The sequence below is a fragment of the Ursus arctos genome, unplaced genomic scaffold (genome assembly GCF_023065955.2).
Source record: "Ursus arctos isolate Adak ecotype North America unplaced genomic scaffold, UrsArc2.0 scaffold_9, whole genome shotgun sequence".
Taxonomy (NCBI): domain Eukaryota; kingdom Metazoa; phylum Chordata; class Mammalia; order Carnivora; family Ursidae; genus Ursus; species Ursus arctos.
Window position 1 is genome coordinate 78,473,917 of NW_026623111.1, and position 17,692 is coordinate 78,491,608.

A 17,692-nucleotide genomic window follows, 5' to 3' on the forward strand; every position below is an offset into this window, starting at 1 on the left:
CATTGCACACAATCCCTGCAGACAAATTCTTTTTTTTTTAAAGATGTGTTTCCTACATTTTTTTACTCTTCCTTGTGGTTTTTCCTTTCCCCTCAGAGTTCACTTTAACATTTTGTAGGACTGGTTTAGTGGTCATGAACTTCTATAGTTTTTGTCTAAGGAACTCTTTATCTCTCCTTCTATTCTGAATGATAGCCTTCCTGGATAGAGTATTCTTGGTTGCAGGTTTTTGTCTTTCAGCACTATGAATATATTTTGCCTCGCTCTCTTTTGTCCCGCAAAGTTTCTGCTGAAAAATCTGCTGGTAGCCTTATGGGGTTTTCCTTGTTTGTAACTGTCTTTTTTCTTGCTGATTTTATTTTATTTATTTTATTTTTTATTTTTTAAAAATTATACATGTTCCTCTGTATTTCTTTATTCTCTTTGTTTTTTTGTTTCAAATTTTTCTTTTCTTTTCTTTTTAAACATTTTTTTATTATATTATGTTAGTCACCATATAGTACATCATTAGTTTTTGATGAAGTGTTCCATGATTCATTGTTTGCCTATAACACCCAGTGCTCCATGCAATACGTGCCCTCCTTAATACCCATCATCTTGCTGATTTTATCTCTACGCCTTGCCATTTTAATTACTATGTGTCTTGGTGTGGATGTCTTTGGGTTGATTTTGTTGGGGGATGTTTATGCCTTCTGCATCTGGATATCTATTTCCTTCCTCAGATTTGGGAAGCTTTCAGCTATTATTTCTTCAAATAAATGTTCTGCCCTGTTTCCCCTCTTTTCTTCTCCTGGGATTCCCGTAATGTGAATGTTTTTATTCCTGAAGATGTTGTTGAAGTCCCTTAATCTAGTCACATTTTTAATTATTCTTTTATCTTTCTCCTCTTCAGCTTGATTGCTTTCCATTCTTTTGTCTTCTAGGTTGCTGATCCGTTCTTCTGCTTCCTTTAGTGTATTTTTAATTTCAGTTATTGAGTTCTTCGTTGCTGATTGGTTCTTTTTGTTATTTTCTATCTCTTTGTTGAGGGTCTCACTGAGGTCCTCCACTCTTTTCTCAAGTCCAGTGACTATCTTTATGACCATTGCTTTAAATTCTCTAAGAGGCGTATTAGTTATCTCCACTTTGTTTAGCTCTCTTGCTGTGATTTTTGTCCTATTCTTTCCTTTGGGACCCATTCCGCTGTTTCCTCATTTTGTTTAATTCTCCATGTTTGTTTCTCTGTGTTAGCAAGGACAGGTACATCCCTTGCTTTTGAAAGTAGTGGCCTAATGAAGTCCTGTAGTGTCCTGCAGTGCGATGTCCCCTGTTCATCATAACCTGGCACATCAGGGGTGTCTCCTATGTGTGTCGCATGTACCCTACTATTGTGGCTGAATTGCATTTGCCTTCAATACAGTCATCTGTGATGCCTCTCTTTGCCTGTTGTGAGCAAGTGTTGGTCCCTGTGTTGTTAGTGGGCCATTCTGGGGTACAATGCTGTCAGCTCTTTTTCTATTTGTGATTTATTAAGAATATATTCTATTACGGTCTTATTTTCTTTCTCATATTTTAGGTCACTTTGATAGCTTTTATTCTTTATTTAAAACAGTTTTCATTGTATTCTTTTGAAATTCAATTCTTCCTAGTCTTGTTGTTTTATTGTATAGGATGTTTTAATTTGACAATTAATTTTTATTTATAATTGATTAGCTTAAAATATTCATTGCTTTATCTTTTTCCTCTTTTTAAAATCCCAATTATTTTATTCTTTAAACTTTTTAGAGATTTTCCATTTTATTCATATGTTTATACACATGATCTCCAGTCTTAAAAATCATCCAGCAACATGGCTTTTATTTTCCCCATTTTACAGTGTGGTAGTTGATACTCTGAGAGGGAAGGGCTTGTGAAGGTGACAGCGCTAGACTGTCAGGATCATATTTAACATAGTCACCTTTTAAAAACATTTTTTTCATATGTTTTCTTTAATTCCTGGACCTTCCCCCATTATGTCAACTGAACATTCTGTGCCCAAATATCAGGTAGGGACATTGCAATTAAAATGATTATAAAAGGAATTTTCCTCTTGGCTTTTGTGTTTCAAAAGCTGAAGGATTAAGGAGAGTGGAAATGACTCAAGGACAGGTGAAAAATAAAAGAAAATAAGCAGGATAAGAGGACCTAAGTTTTTCCTTCTGCTCCCAAACTCTCAACCCCATGAGGAAATGATTATACTGACTCAAAGACTTGAAAAGGAAGTTAGGAGATTGTAAATATGGAGGAATTCTTCTGAGAGGGTCCTATACCTGCTACGTAGGGGTGGAGTTGGCAAGATTCTCCAAATGTGTTTTCGTATTTGAAGCAGATGGGAACTGTGGCTTGACATTTCAGGGGTAGAGGCATAGGATAGTTAGGATTAGGATAGAAAATGGCTTACCATGTCCTGAGATAGCCTTCCAAAGATTTATAACACTCAGCATGTTGAAGAAGCAGCAAAGTCATGCAAACTCTTTTGTGGCATGAAAGATACAGAGCAATTTGTATATTATGGAAGTGCTCTGAGGATGGGAACAAGGGATAACTCAATGACACCTTTTATGGACTGGTGATAGAGATCAGTTGGGTTGATGGACATATCAACAATGTCACCACTAAATCCCATCATCTCTCTTCTTGAAGTCATAGAACAAATTATAGAACATCTGTTCTCTGTGAAGTTATTTTGTTACAGCTACATTCAAGATGCACTTACTTTATTTTGCACAATTACACTACATTTCCATCTTTTTTAAAAAGATTTTATTTATTTATTTGACAGAGAGAGACAGCAAGAGAGGAAACACAAGCAAGGGGAGTGTGAGAGGGAGAAGCAGGCTTCTCGCCAAGCGGGGAGCCCTATACGGAGCTCGATCCCAGGACCCTGGGATCACGACCTGGGCTGAAGGCAGACGCTTAACGGCTGAGCCACCCAGGCGCCCCTACATTTCCATCTTTGATACTCCTCCTCTGTACTGGAACAATCAAAGAGGTGATACAGGATAGAATGAAATCTCCAAGGATGACTTTGCACCTTTTATCATCTGGGATCTTAGAACAGCAGAATACAGCGGATGCTGAAACATAAAAGTGCCATAATAAAATGATTGGTTTGCTTAAGAAACAGTGATTTTGGCAAAGCGGTTTTGCACTGTATCATGTGAGGTTACATTGCCTACTTTCTTCCTTGCTCCCCCTCCTGACTCCACCTTCAACCTAGTTCACCTGTATGAAATGTCACCTGATCATCTGATTGAGATCCTATTAATATCACCACCGGATGTGGTGAAAGCATGATCAGCGTCAGGATCCAACATCCGAAAGGACGGCCTCAGCTTTGAGCCCTGCTCCCTCAGGCTGCTTAACCACAAAGACATCCAAAACGTCTGCTACAGCCTCTGATCAGCTTCTGTCAATCCCAGAATCTAGCACTGTGTCTGATTAGGAAAGAAAAAATGCATTGGGGGGGGGGTGTCCTTTCCTTTTGCAGTGTGTCTTTTGCCTGCTAGATCCCCTCTCTGCATTCTCCATAATCTGATTATAAAATTCCAGATGAGGTTTCTTGATTCTACATTCCTGATTTAGATGGGCTGATAAGCTGGGTCAAAACCAAGAACGTGTTATAGCAGGGTAAAATGTAAAGACCTAGATTAAAATTTTTTTAAAAATCATTTAACAAACAAAATGTTGGTAGAGTTGGGGGAGAGAATATGAAAGAGATGTGCTTGGAACCAGAATGAGAAAATCAAAGCATTCATCACAGGAGTAATTCCTCATTTACTTATTATTGTTAGTTCTCTTCTGTGTCTCCAGCACTTAGGACAGTCCTGGCAAATATTGCGCTATCACTAAATAAACATTGAATGAATAAATGACACACTGAGTGAACACTCCATCCCTGCCAGCTGAAGCAGACTGACTATTTGTCAGAAATGATGTAGAAGGATTTCTGCTCTAGGTGGAGTCTAAACCTTGGCCTCTAAGATTCCTTGCAAGATTGTATGACTCCAGTCATGTCAGCTTATTCATTCTAGATCATTTCTCTAACTGGAACCCCCCCCCCCCCACATAATTGAACACTGTAGTGTGGAGTGGTTATTAGTAATATATTGAATTCTTGAACATTTCCTTAAAATAGATAGATGTGGATATTTCCTAAAGAGGGGCCTACAGGTAAAACCTTTTCTTAACCTGGTGACAGTAGGGAATAGGGTCAAGCATGGGAAAGATATTGAACTTCCAAGTAGCCATCTTTTTCTCACAAAACCACTTGGAAATGTTTGAGGAGTCATTTTCACTGTGAATTCATGGTATAGGAGATCATCAAATAAAGCACTCACGTTTTTCCAGCATGGTACAACTCGAAAGCTTTGTGGAGTTGGTCAAAAGGCAACTGATGGGTTACTAATGGGTCTATATTAATTTTATTTTGCAGGTAATCAGTCACTAGTTGGGGAATACAGTCTCTGGTTTTATAATCTGCAAAACAAAAAGACTACTGTAATAAGATTTGAGAAATGCCAAACCAACCAAAAGAAAAAAAAAATATGTCATGGAGATTTTTCTTCTGAAAATTTGACACTGAACATGGAAAATAAATCATTTATACATCAGAAACCGTTGACTGCTGTTACTAAGTGTGCTGCTCCAGAAATTCTGTTACCCAGAATTCCTTTGGAGGAAAACTGGGTCAATATTCACATGTTACCGAGTTGAAAAATGGTCCTTTTAAACTAGAAGTCTCTAGTTCAGCTCCTGGGCTTACAATGGCATAAATATTTCCTCCTCTGTGTATTCACACACATAGAGATGGCATTGGAAACTTACTATCAGAGGAATGGGGACAGATGGAAATGTTCATTGACTAAAGCTGTTGGTCAATATTTCTCATAAATAAGGGCTCTTCTGGAAAGATAGGAGGAGATGCCAAAACACCAGGTTGGTGTTATATATTTATAAAGAATTATATGTACAGGTATATATATATAATTATATATATATTATTTATATAGTGTTATATAATTAAGAAGCTTTGCTGCTAAAAGAGCACAACAAACTCACCAGCATGGAACTGAGGTTGACCAAATTATTTGGAACATTGGAAAAACCCAAAAACTATTTTGCAGGAGATAAAAATTGTATTTGAACTTAAAAAACCTATTTAATTAAATTAACTGAAATTGATTTGTAAAATTTTCCAACTCATTGGAGAAGTCTTTTATACCATTATAGCTCTGTTTCCTCAAGGAGAGGAATTTTCAATTCTATGTTTCTACAAGGTCAAAAGGGATTTCATGAGAGCAACCAACCAGTCCCTCCTATTCATTGACCTACCTCCTAAGCATACACCCTTCAGCGTCCGTCCAGAGAAAATCTTTGACGCATCCAGGGAAAGCTTTGAATTTGATGGAGCCACCCCAACGATCAGACAGACACCATGGCTCAGGTGGCAGGAATCCCAAGCAGCAAGCTGAAAATGACAATCATGACCGTAAGCACCTTCCCACGAATAAGTAACAACTACCACCAGAGGGAGAAGGAATCACGTTCCTAAATCTTGAACCTCTTCCTGGCCAGATGCTACCTCAACCTCAGCTCCGACACTGTCAGTGACGGGATCTCGCTAGAGAACCAGGAGAGTTCAGTGGGGAAGAGCACAGACTGTGCTAGCTGTATGACCTTAGTTAAGTTACTTAACCTCCCTAGGCCTCAGTTTCTTCATTTGTAAAAAGAATAATAATACTACCTGCTTCATAGAGTGGTTATGAGGATTAAGTGATTTATCATTCTTAAAACATTTAGAACACTATCTGACATATAGTGAGGACCTTATATTTGTTAAATAAAATTACCCACTGCCTTTGCCAGACCTTCTCCCTGGCCATGGTTCTCTGTCTAACCCATTTGTATTAAAACCAAACAAATCTACACATATGGGTGTATGAGGCTTTATTGTTTTTTTTTTAATTCAGTTTTGTAGGGCTGTATAGTGTACTTCTTCACATCTGTTTATTTTACTTCAAAAGGTTGACTGAACCTTTCTGTCTTTCTCCTTTCCTCTGTTTTGCCTTATTTTCTCTTTCCTGTTACCTATATCACTACCTTTATTTTTCAATCAAGCACATTAGGTACACACTGAAACATATTAAATGTCTATATTCTGTCCTCCAAACTGGAAAATCCAAGAGTGTGGTACCTATTTTATTCACCCTTGTATCCCTAGAACCTAGCACCTTGGTGCATCGGAATTCGTTGTTCACATGAATGAGTGGTTCTAATACAGGAGCCATAGTTGTCTTGTGAATTAAATAAGGTCTATACTTCAATATAAAAGCATATATGCAGAGCTAGGAATAAAGAAAGGGAGTAGTGATATTGTGGCCTTTTGGATGTTTTTTAAATTAATTAATTTTTTGCCTTTTGAATGTTTAAACTTTGTGTGCTACAATGATCTATTTTTAAGTATATCTTGCTTTTATTTTTAAAATAAACATTTTGGAGAGAATTATATTCTGTTTTTACATTTGGGGTCCACGGGTCCAAAACCTATGTTCAGGAGAGTTTGTACCTATCTACATGAGAATATTTAGTATGTCCCTCCCCCACATTAAGCATCTAATCACTGTGCCCCAAGCCCACGTACCATGACATCAGGGAGTCCAATGGCCTCAAAGGCAAAGTCAACACCAACTCCTGTCATTTCCATGACCACCTGCTGGACAGGCTTCTTGAGTTTTCGAGGGTTGAGACAATCGGTGACCCCTAACGCTCTGGCCCGGGGAAACTTCTCCTCATTGATGTCAACCCCAATGATTCTAGCAGCACCAGATGCTTTACAGCCCATGACAATGGCTGATCCGATTCCACCAAGTCCATAGACCACGCAGGTAGAACCACAAGTGACCTGCAAATTCACAAGGCGTGTCTGTATTAGGAAGCCAACCTGGGCACGTATGTAATTAAGAAAACAAACAAACAAAAACAGCCATTGAAACTTTTCAAACTGTATATAACAGTTGAACATGTAGACTGGCTGACGTAATTTTGATGCTTTTCAGGCAAATCACTATGACACATACTAACACAGGTACCGTCCTCACCTTGGCTGAGTGCACAGCAGCCCCGTAACCAGTGGGCACCTCACAGCTTATGGCACTGACTTTATCCATAGGAGCAGCAGCGTCAATTTTCGCCACTGCAATCTCAAGGACGACGGTATATTCAGTGAATGTGCTTGTGCGGAAAGAGTGATGAATCTTTTTTCCTTTGCAGGTAAATCTGCTGGTCCCGTCCAGCATTAATCCAGAAGAAGACAGAGCACTGTTCCGCAGTGACATAGACGCAGGTGCGGGGCGGCACACACACATGGAGTTGTAAAGACACAAGTGAGCACCTTCAGTTACAGGTCAGTGCTTATACTGTATCAGCAATTTAACAAAAGAGTAAGGGGTAAATTACTAACTCTTGCTTCTCACAGAAGTTTCCCTTGGGATGCAAGCAGGAACTGCATTCTCTACACTGAGGAATAATGAGTGTGAGGACTTTATCTCCTATATATAAAAAATAATAATACAAGCATTAGTTTAAAATATTCCTGGAACCGAAATACAATACCGTGTTTATGAAAGTTTCATTGGATCGTTGGAAAACTTGCTGCGGGCAGGTTATGACGGCCAGGATACTACATTGCCCATTGTTGTTGTTTCTTTCTTTTTAAGTTTTTATTTAAATTCCAGTTAGTTAACATACAGTGTTATATTAGTTTCAGGTGTACAATATACTGATGCAACACCTCCATACTACACCCAGTGCTCATCACAGCAAGTGTGCTCCTTAATCCCCACCCCCTACGTCACCCATCCCGCTGCCCGCCTCCCCTCTGGTAACCATCAGCTTGTTCTCTATAGTTAAGTGTCTGCTTCTTGGTTTGCCTTCCTCTCTGTTTTTTTTTTTTCCTTTCCCTTTGCTTGTTTATTTTGTTTCTTAAATTCCACATATAATTTAAATCCTATGATATTTGTCTGTCTTTGATTGACTTATTTCACTTAGCATAATACCCCCTAGCTCCATCCATGTCATTGCAAAGGGCAAGATTTCATTCTTTTTGATGGCTGAGCAATATTCCAGAGTGTGTGTGTGTGTGTGTGTGTGTGTGTGTGTGTGCGCGTGTATACCACCTCTTTATCCATTCACTTGGGCTGTTTCCATAGCTTGGCTATTGTTGATAATACTGCTATAAATATTGGGGTGCACATGTCCCTTTGAATTAGTATTTTTGGATCCTTCAGATAAATACCTAGTAGTACACAATTGCTGGATCATAGAGTAGTTTTATTTTTAACTTTTTGAGGAAACTCTGTCCTGTCTTTCAGAGTGGCTGCACCAGTTTGCATTGCCACCAACAGTGCAAGAGGGTTTCTCTTTTTTCTACATCCTCACCAACACCCGTTGTTTTCTGGGTTGCTCATTGCTGTTTTGAAGGAGAAACTGTATAACCTGGTTTTAGAAACTACATTATTCTTTTGGGCAAATAATGGAAATTTGGGGGTATTTCTTATGGGGTGGGTAGTTGTAGGTCTGCTTTCCCCTGCTCTGGAAGTAGAATAGTGAAACTAAGAATAAACCTTGGAGATGTTATCTAGTTTAACCATTTTGTTTTCCATTGGCCTCTGCAGAGAGAGTTCTGGAGAGAATATTGATTATATTTGGATCCAGTCATTAACTAGCCCTCCTGGGCCTTAGGGTGACAGGCTGGACAGGGTCTGCGAAGAAAATTAATTAACAAAGTCATCACAGACTTACAAAGGCCTGTCAGAAGTCTACAACATTGTTCCTGGTGGCTCTTACAATTTTCCTAACAAAGAAACAGCCCCCTCTTTGGCCTCTTGCCGGGTTTAGATGACATTAAAATCTGTTGTAAATTTAAATAAGGCACATCTTAACTTCATTGGCCCTTAAAATTTTCAAAGATCTTGGATCTCAAATTCAGGAGAACTTTTGCTCTCTTATCCTTTCCCTCCAAATGTTCATTGTTTTCCACAAAATTTTCACTGGAATTGTTTCTGGCTAAAGAGGACTTAGAGCATATATCTCACCTGTGTGCGTTATGTTCTCGGAGACGTAGAGACCATGCCTTTTACCTTTGTCCCCCTGCTATGCCTAGTGTCGGATGCATGGTAGCCGCTCCATAATTGTTTGCTAGATGAATTCCCTGGTAAGAGCTTCACAAGTGTCCTAACCGTGCACTCTCTTAAATCTCTTTGTGTGCCTGGCTCCAAGCTGTGGGGTTCTGTAGTACCTTAATCCATGTGATTGCCCTTATTCGTTCTGTTCATTCCAGACGTGCTAAGAATAGCTATGGCAACATCTTTTTTGATAGTCTGGGGAAGAGCATCTACTTGCTTTCTTTGATTCTTTGAATATCATTATCATCCTGTCAATGAAAATTCAAATTCTATATTCCAGTTGATTAGAACATTCACTTGTCAAACATTCTAAGGCATTCTAGCCCTGGGACAGGCAGTGTGCTAAGCATGTAGAGGGTGCAGGTACATAAAAGAAACAGTCTCAATAGTTTTCAATCTATCTAGAAGTACACTGGTCCTGTCTCAAATCTCTTTTAGCTATGGACATATGCTTGGCTCAGCTACTACCCTTCTGGATTGTTAGAGAAGACAGTAGGGAAACTGTGTGAATCTTGGAGTCACTGGATACAGTTAATATAATGATATGTGATTATTAGAAGAGTCTAGAGGCAAACCAATTTTTTCTCCTGTAAATATATGTTAATGCATTTTAAGTTCCTCTAACTCTGTGCCAGGGTTCTCTTTGGGAGGCTGTTTGTGGGAGGGGTTTCATGGCCCCACTTCCTACCTGGTTTCACTGAGCTCACTCCTTTGCCAATACTCTCCACAATCCCAGCTCCTTCATGGCCTGGGATGTAAGGAAAGACTGCTGAGAGTAATCCTTTTATTGCATGATCATCACTACCGCAGATCCCTGTAGATGTCACCTGCATAGGAATTAAGTGACCAAAGATCAATTGGTTTGGAATTTTTCTTTTTTTTTAAACTGAGACTGATTATTAAAAAAATTTTTTACATGAATTATGTCATTTGATCCCTATACCAATGCTCAGAGGAATACAGGGCATGTCTTATCATTTCCAATTTAGAGATGAGGAAAGGGAGATTCAAAGACTGAGAATGACTTGTCCAAAGTCACATGACACATGTTCAGATCTGGAAATAAATTTAGGTTTTTTGAAATCTACTCTGTACATTGATGTCATCAAATAGTTTTGAAATATGAGGGACAGTTGCATACAGGGAAGGACTTTTTTGCCCACATTATCAATAGCACCGCCGTTGAGAAATAAAGAATTTTAGGCCCATATTGTGGAATATTTTCCCATGCTCTGGGAAAATCTGTTTTAATATTTTAAACTTGTACGTTGAAAACATTCTTTAAATTAATAATGTAAAAATGTGTTTCAGTTTAAATTAACCATTGCAAAATTTAGTTGTCAATTAGAAGTTTTGAAACTTTTTACTTAATGGCCTGAGTTTTCTTGTCTGTTAATAGGCCTGACCCAACAACAGTGATCATAAAAATGAAACATTTAATGTACCATAACCCCTAAGTTATTGCTCTGCCTGGAATACAGCCAGAAAAGCATGTATCCGAGCATACTGACTAGTTTTCCAGTATGTGTAGTGGGAATGGCAGCATTTATAACTGGAACACTGGGAACAACCATGGTATATGATTGTGGCAAATGGCTAAGAAGATATCTCATGAGAAATATGCAGTGCTAAAATGGCTTCAAGATGTTATAAAAGGGTAGAAGTGTCATTTTGGGTAAGCAGCAGGCTGGAATCTCCTTATTGGGTTTGTTCCATTTATCAGATAAGAATATGTGGTAATTTTTGGGAAGTTGTCCATGGCATAAGCTGGAGGTGGAATTTTCTGTGCTTCTGAACAGATCCAATCCTTAAGCTTGATTTTGTCCAGGGTTCAGTGTGGTATTGCTCAAGCTTTTGCTGATGCAACTTCCCCCTTGTTGGATTGTGGATTTTTTATCTAGGGTTTAGCCTTTGTGGTGAAGGAGCATATCAGTGTAAGGTCAGAGAATATTGGCTAATTAACTAGGAAACATTTCAACAGATGGTGACCCAGTACACAATAAGCACTAATTAAAAGCTGTTTGGCTGGATGATAAGTAGAAAAATATAGCTTCAGAATAGCAGTCAGTTACTAAACTTCTTCCTCTGTCTACGTTCTTATCACTTTTCACTTCATTCTTTACCATCTCTCACGGGTGAAATAAAATCTTTAGCGTAACACTAGACATGGAGTTGATAATTTATTTAGTGCTAGTTCCCATATTCTCCTATTTTGTCTTTCACAGCCCATCTGTCTTTTTCTGCTTTCCTCCTTCCCCTCACTGTCTTTCCTTCTGTCATCTTTCCAATTCCCTTCATTTCTTTTCTCCTGTAACCATCCTCTAATACCTTCTACTTTGATTAGATATACTATGGACTAGAAGCATATGGCTTTTGGTATTTGTTGTGTTCATTAAATCAAGTGTTGAATTTCCTGGTCAAATTAGAAGGTAGGTGAAGTTAACGTTTAATAAGACTTAAAGCAATAATACTCCTAATACTGAGTATTTAATGATTTTGTAAAATTTGAAATGTATTGATTGAGAGGTGATTTGAGAGTGGCAAGGAGCCTTTGACGGGTCAATGTTTTCCTATCCCTGGTGTAAGTTCTGTTCAATAATTGTTACTCTTCCAAGTCGCTAAGACTATCATGGAATCCTACCTGCTCATTCCTAGAAATTGAAATTTACCACAGAGTGAACTTTTTCAGACAAACTCTGAGATTATTATAATGTATGAGCCCAAAATAATAGAGATGGAAAATTAGTCTGTTAGTCACTGTGTATTCATTTGTTGATATCAACTTTGTGTCATAGAAGTAGGGAGAAATGAACTTCTTATCCCCTTTCCCTCAAAAATGAAAAAAAAAAGTTACCACTTAAAATACCCTCTAGGTCACATTGTGAGGTATATAGGCCTAAGATGATATGTAATTTAAATAAAAATTTCAATATTGAAAAAATAATTATGGTGGATGAGTGAACTACCAGTATTTTACAAGTATTAAGACTATCTTAAACATTCATTACCTGTATTCATTTATCTGTTTAAAAATTTCTTAGTAAAAGCTAAGAAAAGTGGACAAACCCCAAATGCAAATTTTATACATTTTATATATATAATTTATAATATATAATTTTTATATGAAACAAAACAGGATTTCCTTACATTAAGCTTCACAGGTAAAAGTTAGAAGACTTAAATTTACCTTAATACGAACTTCCCCAGCCTTTGGTGGTTCAACTTGTACTTCCTCAATTGAAAGAGTAGAATTTGCTGCCCAGGCAACGGCTGCCCGGCATGTAATTGTCTGTTGACACAACGACAATAAAATGACATCACTTAGTGAAAAAATTTGTTTTATTCTGATCATACAAATGACACTTATTTGTTATAATTAGTAAAAATACAAAAATCAAAAAGCAACAGAAGAATAATCATCGCAATTTCAGATACAACCTGAATTTTAGCATGTTTCCTTCCAGTCTCTTGAAACAATTTTGATATAGTTGAGATTGTGTCCATATGCAGTTTTGTATTCTGCTTTTTTGCTAGTAATGGCCACCATGTAGTGATCAGTTATCATCTACTTGTAAGCAAGCATTTTCTCATGACTTCAAATGCTTTGTAATCAGAATTTTAAATGGCTGCTTTATATTTCATCATGTATATCCCAATTTGCTTAACAACTATCTAGACATGTAATTATTTCCATTGTTTTGACTGGTCTAAAGTATACTGCGATAAACAACTTTGTTCATAATTTTGACTTGCCTGGTTTCCTAAAGTAACAATTACTTTGGAGAAGATAGAGACATTGGTAGGGCTAAATTTATCTCCAAATTTCTTTACAGAAATGTTGAATAATTTGGCTCAATTCCTAGAAGTATGAAAGAATATCTGTATCATCATTTATTCCACCCTCATTGGCATTGACAGTAGTCATTAAAACCGAAGTATCTAATAGGTACAAAAAACTAGCAATTTTTTTTCACTAGTATTTTTTGAATGCTAATCATGTTGAATATTTTCTATGTTTATGTTAGTCATATGTATTTTCCTATTTTGTGGAGTGTTTGGTCATATAGTTAATATAAGTATCTACTGGTATCTTGGTGTTTTTCTTATTAATTATTTGATCTCTTTATACATGAAAGGAGTGAGCTATTGTCTGTCAGCTTGTCGTACATGATTTTCCCTGGTTGATATTTGAACCTTAATTTTTATGAAGTTACATGCATGTGCGTGTGCACACACACACACACACATTTTAAAATTTTGGCCAATTGAAATATCTTTTCCTTTGTTATTTATTCCATTTTTATACTTTGGAAATTCCATATAGAGACTAAATATTTATCTTCTTTCTAGATTTTTATAGTTTGATTTTTAAATATTCAACTTGTAAATCCAACTTAAAATTACTTTTTTATGTGATGTGCACTTATAGACTCTAAATGAATTGTCCTAGCATGAACTCTGATTGTTTCTTTCATTTCTGCTTAAATGAGCCCCTTTACTACAGAAGTTCTTACATTTACAAGTTAGGTGCTCTTTGGAAGCTGTTTCTATCGTCCCATTTCTCTTACTCTCAGTTCCTGCAGCAACATCTTGATGATTTGAATACTTTAACTTTTTGATATATCTTAATGTCTGCTGGGACTAGTACCCTTTATAATTTTATGTATGTTCCATTTGCAAGTTTACTGCACTAGTAATTGTAAGATATACTGAGCCCACTAAATCTATTATGTCTTCAAGAAATTTAGACACCATTAGAGGAGGTAATATGTCTTATACTACAAAGAAAAGGGACAAATTTCAGAAGAGAAATTCAAATAAAATGATACCAAAAAAAAAAAAAAACAACCCAAAACAAAACATTACATCTGGGATGCCTGGATAGCTCAGTTGGTTAAGTGTTCACCTCTTGGTTTTGGCTCAGGTCATGATCTCATGGGTTGTGGGATTGAGCCCCGAGTTGGGCTTCTCACTCAGCTGGGAGTGTGCTTGAGAGATTCTCTCCTTCTGCCCTTCCCCCCCAAAATTAAATAAATGTTTCAAAAAAAAGGAAAAAACATTACTTTCTTCAGGATGAAGTGATTCTGCTTTTATCTACAGAACTCAAGTAAAAATTCATGAAAAAACTTTTGTAATTTCAAAATGATACACACTCAAGGCAAAAAACTTGGAAAACTCAGACAAAGGTAAAGGGGAAAAACTGCAAGTCTGGCACCTAGCTATTACTATTTGTAACATTTTTGGGTAGGTCTTTCCAATTGATATTCTATGTGTGTTTGTGTAATCATACTAAGAATACTGTTTTATAGTCTGCTCTTGCACTTTGCTTTATAAATGTTTTCCAAGGAATTTAAAATGATCACTTAGGACTCTATTGACTAATATATCATAATTTATTTAATCAGTTTCCTAGCATTTGACACATCTGCTTCCAGTGTTATACTCTTTTTTTTTTCTTTTTTGGAGAGAGAGAGCGAGCATGAGTGTTGGGATGAGCAGAAGGAGAGGGACAAGCAGCCTCCATGTGGAGTGCAGAGCCCAACCCACCCCAAGATCACGACCTGAGATGAAATGAGTCGGAGGCTTAACTGACTGAGCCATCCAGACGTCCCTCCGGTGTTACACTCTTTAAAACAATGCCACAGTGAACTTATTTATAAGAACAACATGATTATTTCCTTTGAATAAATTTCTGGGTCAAATGATAGGCATATTTTTAAGACATTTGATACAATATTGTCAAACTATCACCTAAGAAATTCCTAGAGTTATTTTCCCACCAGTGATGTTTGAGTTTCCGCAGGTGGGAAACATTAAGAATTGTCACTAAAAATCTTTGCTAGTCTGATTGGAGAAAATGGTGTCTTAATTGTGTTTCAGTGTATGCTTTTTAGATAACTAATGAAAATGATATAGATCTATTTTAAAGGTATCACTTACTTTGCCTGAAGTGTCCATGATGAATTTTCTTTCCTTGGTGCCTTCAGGTATACCCGAGAGAGCTGCACTTTTTTGACTCTGCTCCTGGACAACCTAGACAGAGTATTTATACTGTTTGCATACCAAAAGTCATTAAGCATAATTACATAATCACAAATCCACATGGGGAAAACCAGACAGGTAAAGTGGTTGGCAAATATGTGAAGGTGAAGGACAGACAAAAACATGGGAGAATGATTAGGGAGGGAGGGGGTTCAAACAAGGATGCTGAATAAGGAGAGCTTGAAAGGTAGCAATGCTGAGAAAGCAATAAAAGGGCTGTTAAAATGTGAATCAAGTGACAGAAAATAAGAGGAAGATCAATTACTAATTAGTTAGCAACAAGAATTTCTGGAATGTCAGTTACATGAGAGGTACTGCTAGATCCAGGCAATGTAAGTATAACACAGGGTCTCTGGGGTCAAAAAAGACAGAAAAGCACAAATAATGATATAAAGTACTACAAAGAAGCTGAAGACAGAGTAACAAAGAAGATAAATTCATCGTGAACAATTAGAGTTTTATTTAGGTAACACTTGAGCTGCATCTAGAAGAAAGAATTTATATAAAATAAAATAATGAGTAGCATATTCAAAACGGGGGTTTGAGCTTAATCGAGGAAAAGTGAAATGGCATAGGCTTTGGGTAATGCTAATAATGATGGTGATTCTGCTGTTCCTGATAATGATAAGGGTGACAATGATCATCATGTTTATCTTTTAATATTTGTTTACTGCAGTGTTTCTCTACATCAGAGAGCAAAGAATCCATTGTGGGAAGTTGTTAACAATTTGTAACTCTGGGCCCCACCCTTGCTATTCTGGCTTCTGCTAGATAAGGATACCAAGGCAAATAGTAGACAAGAAAGCATCAAGGCACCACTCATTAAATTTCCAGAGTAAGAGTGTGAGTTCTTTGGTTGGCTACTCAGGCTGCCCCTGATTCACATCTCTTAGACATTATTTGTCCAGAGCTTCCTTGGAGGAGGCCAATGAAGCAGTTTCTTTGCTGAGAACATATTACCTTCACAGTTCACAGCTACTATAAGGTGAGAGTAATTTGGGTAGGAGTGGATGTGAGAGTAATTTGGGACAAGCTTCAATAATTAGTAGCTCTCTAGGTTTGGAGTTTTTTCTGGCAATGGAACTCTCTTAACCCTTTAGTTAGTTGTTTATAAGTTTCATTTGAAGGGTTTTTTATCTCCTAATAATTCAGAGATGTTCTCAGGGTCCTGACCCTAACACTGCTTCTATTTTATCATGCCGTGTAGGGACTTGCCATCCCCCAGAGGATATTTTGAAGCTCTTGCTGTAAGACTTAGACCAGAAACTGGGCTAGGGTGGAGAGGCCCAGCTTCTTTGCTCTGAAACCTGGCCAGGAGAATGTTCTCAGGAGGCATGTCAGGTGACTATGCTTTATATAGGGAGGTATCCCCTTTATGGGCAAGATGGTACAAGAATGGAGGTTCTTGGATGGGGTTGAAAGAATTTAGGATTGTTCATTCTTCTCTCTTCTTAAATAACCTTGCTCTACAATACCCTGGTCATGAAGCTTTCTGCATCCATGCACTACTCTTGGAAACTACACGTTGCTCCTATTCAGCAATGCTTGAATGCTCAATATTGTCTGAGAAGATTGACTATGATTTGAAGTGAACGAATGTTCTGATGTGAATGATTTTTTTCAGAAGGGCCAGTTTGGGCTTGTCTCTCCCATAGCATCTTGCTAAAGGCTAAAACATTAGGAAGTTTTTTTTCTTCCAAGTTGCCTAAATTTAGAGCTTTAGTGGGGCATGTGGTCTGAAGCCTGAGATGACAGGTGATAATTGACCATTTAATTGCTCTTCTATAAATCTATCTTCCAAATCAAGGATGGTGGGATCTTCAGTGCTTCTCAATCCCCTCCACTCAGTGAGTTCCACAGTTCTGGCATATCAGTGAACCATTTCCCTTCTGGGACCCAATTTTTGTATTAGGGCTCTTTTCTGTCCAAGTTACTGAAACCCAACATGGACAAACTTAATGCAAAGGGGGAAAATGTTGACTTAACAGAAATCATGAAAGGAATGAACAACCAAACAAGGTCAAGGGCAGGAATGCAATTGGGAGCAGAAACTTGAATCAATTCAACTTTAGTAGGATTTTCCTCTTCCTTATGTGAGGCAATGCAGCAAAGCGGTTAAAAGCATGAATACTAGTACTAACAGACCTGCATTCAATCTTAGTTCTGTCTCTCACATGCTGGGACATAAAGCAAGAAATCCAACCTTTCTAGACTTCAGTTTCCCCATCAATAAGATGAGGATGACTATGGTAGTTCCTACCTCATAGGTTTGCTATAAGCATTAATTAACAAATGACGATTGTTTAGAATTGTGCCAAGTACATAGCATGGCCTACATATAGGTATTATCTATTATGATTATTATTATTATTATTATTATTACTATGTCTCTCAGCACATTGATTGCCTCTTCTCACCACTGCCTTGCTTTTGTCAGCCACATAGTG

The 17,692-nt window shown here is 37.5% G+C and overlaps 1 protein-coding gene across 1 annotated transcript; it reads right to left on the reverse strand.

Annotated features, from left to right (window-relative positions):
* Window positions 1-3,070: 3,070 nt before the first annotated feature.
* Window positions 3,071-15,161, reverse strand: LOC113263023 (alcohol dehydrogenase 1-like). Its single transcript, XM_026509596.2, has 9 exons — window positions 15,144-15,161; window positions 12,391-12,492; window positions 9,892-10,030; window positions 7,481-7,568; window positions 7,119-7,338; window positions 6,662-6,922; window positions 5,353-5,488; window positions 4,359-4,497; window positions 3,071-3,095 (listed from the first exon to the last, which is right to left on the reverse strand). The coding sequence occupies exons 1-9, from the start codon at window positions 15,159-15,161 to the stop codon at window positions 3,071-3,073; spliced, it is 1,128 nt and encodes a 375-aa protein (XP_026365381.1).
* Between the last annotated feature and the right edge of the window lie 2,531 nt (window positions 15,162-17,692).

Bases quoted from the DNA above. Each gene is read 5' to 3' on its own strand.
- LOC113263023 (XM_026509596.2), bottom strand. The intron at 4,498-5,352 runs GTAGGTCAATGA...TTTGTTTTGCAG, and splicing joins GAAGGGTGTATGCTTAGGAG to ATTATAAAACCAGAGACTGT. The intron at 3,096-4,358 runs GTGAGTGCTTTA...TTTATGTTTCAG, and splicing joins TTGTACCATGCTGGAAAAAC to CATCCGCTGTATTCTGCTGT.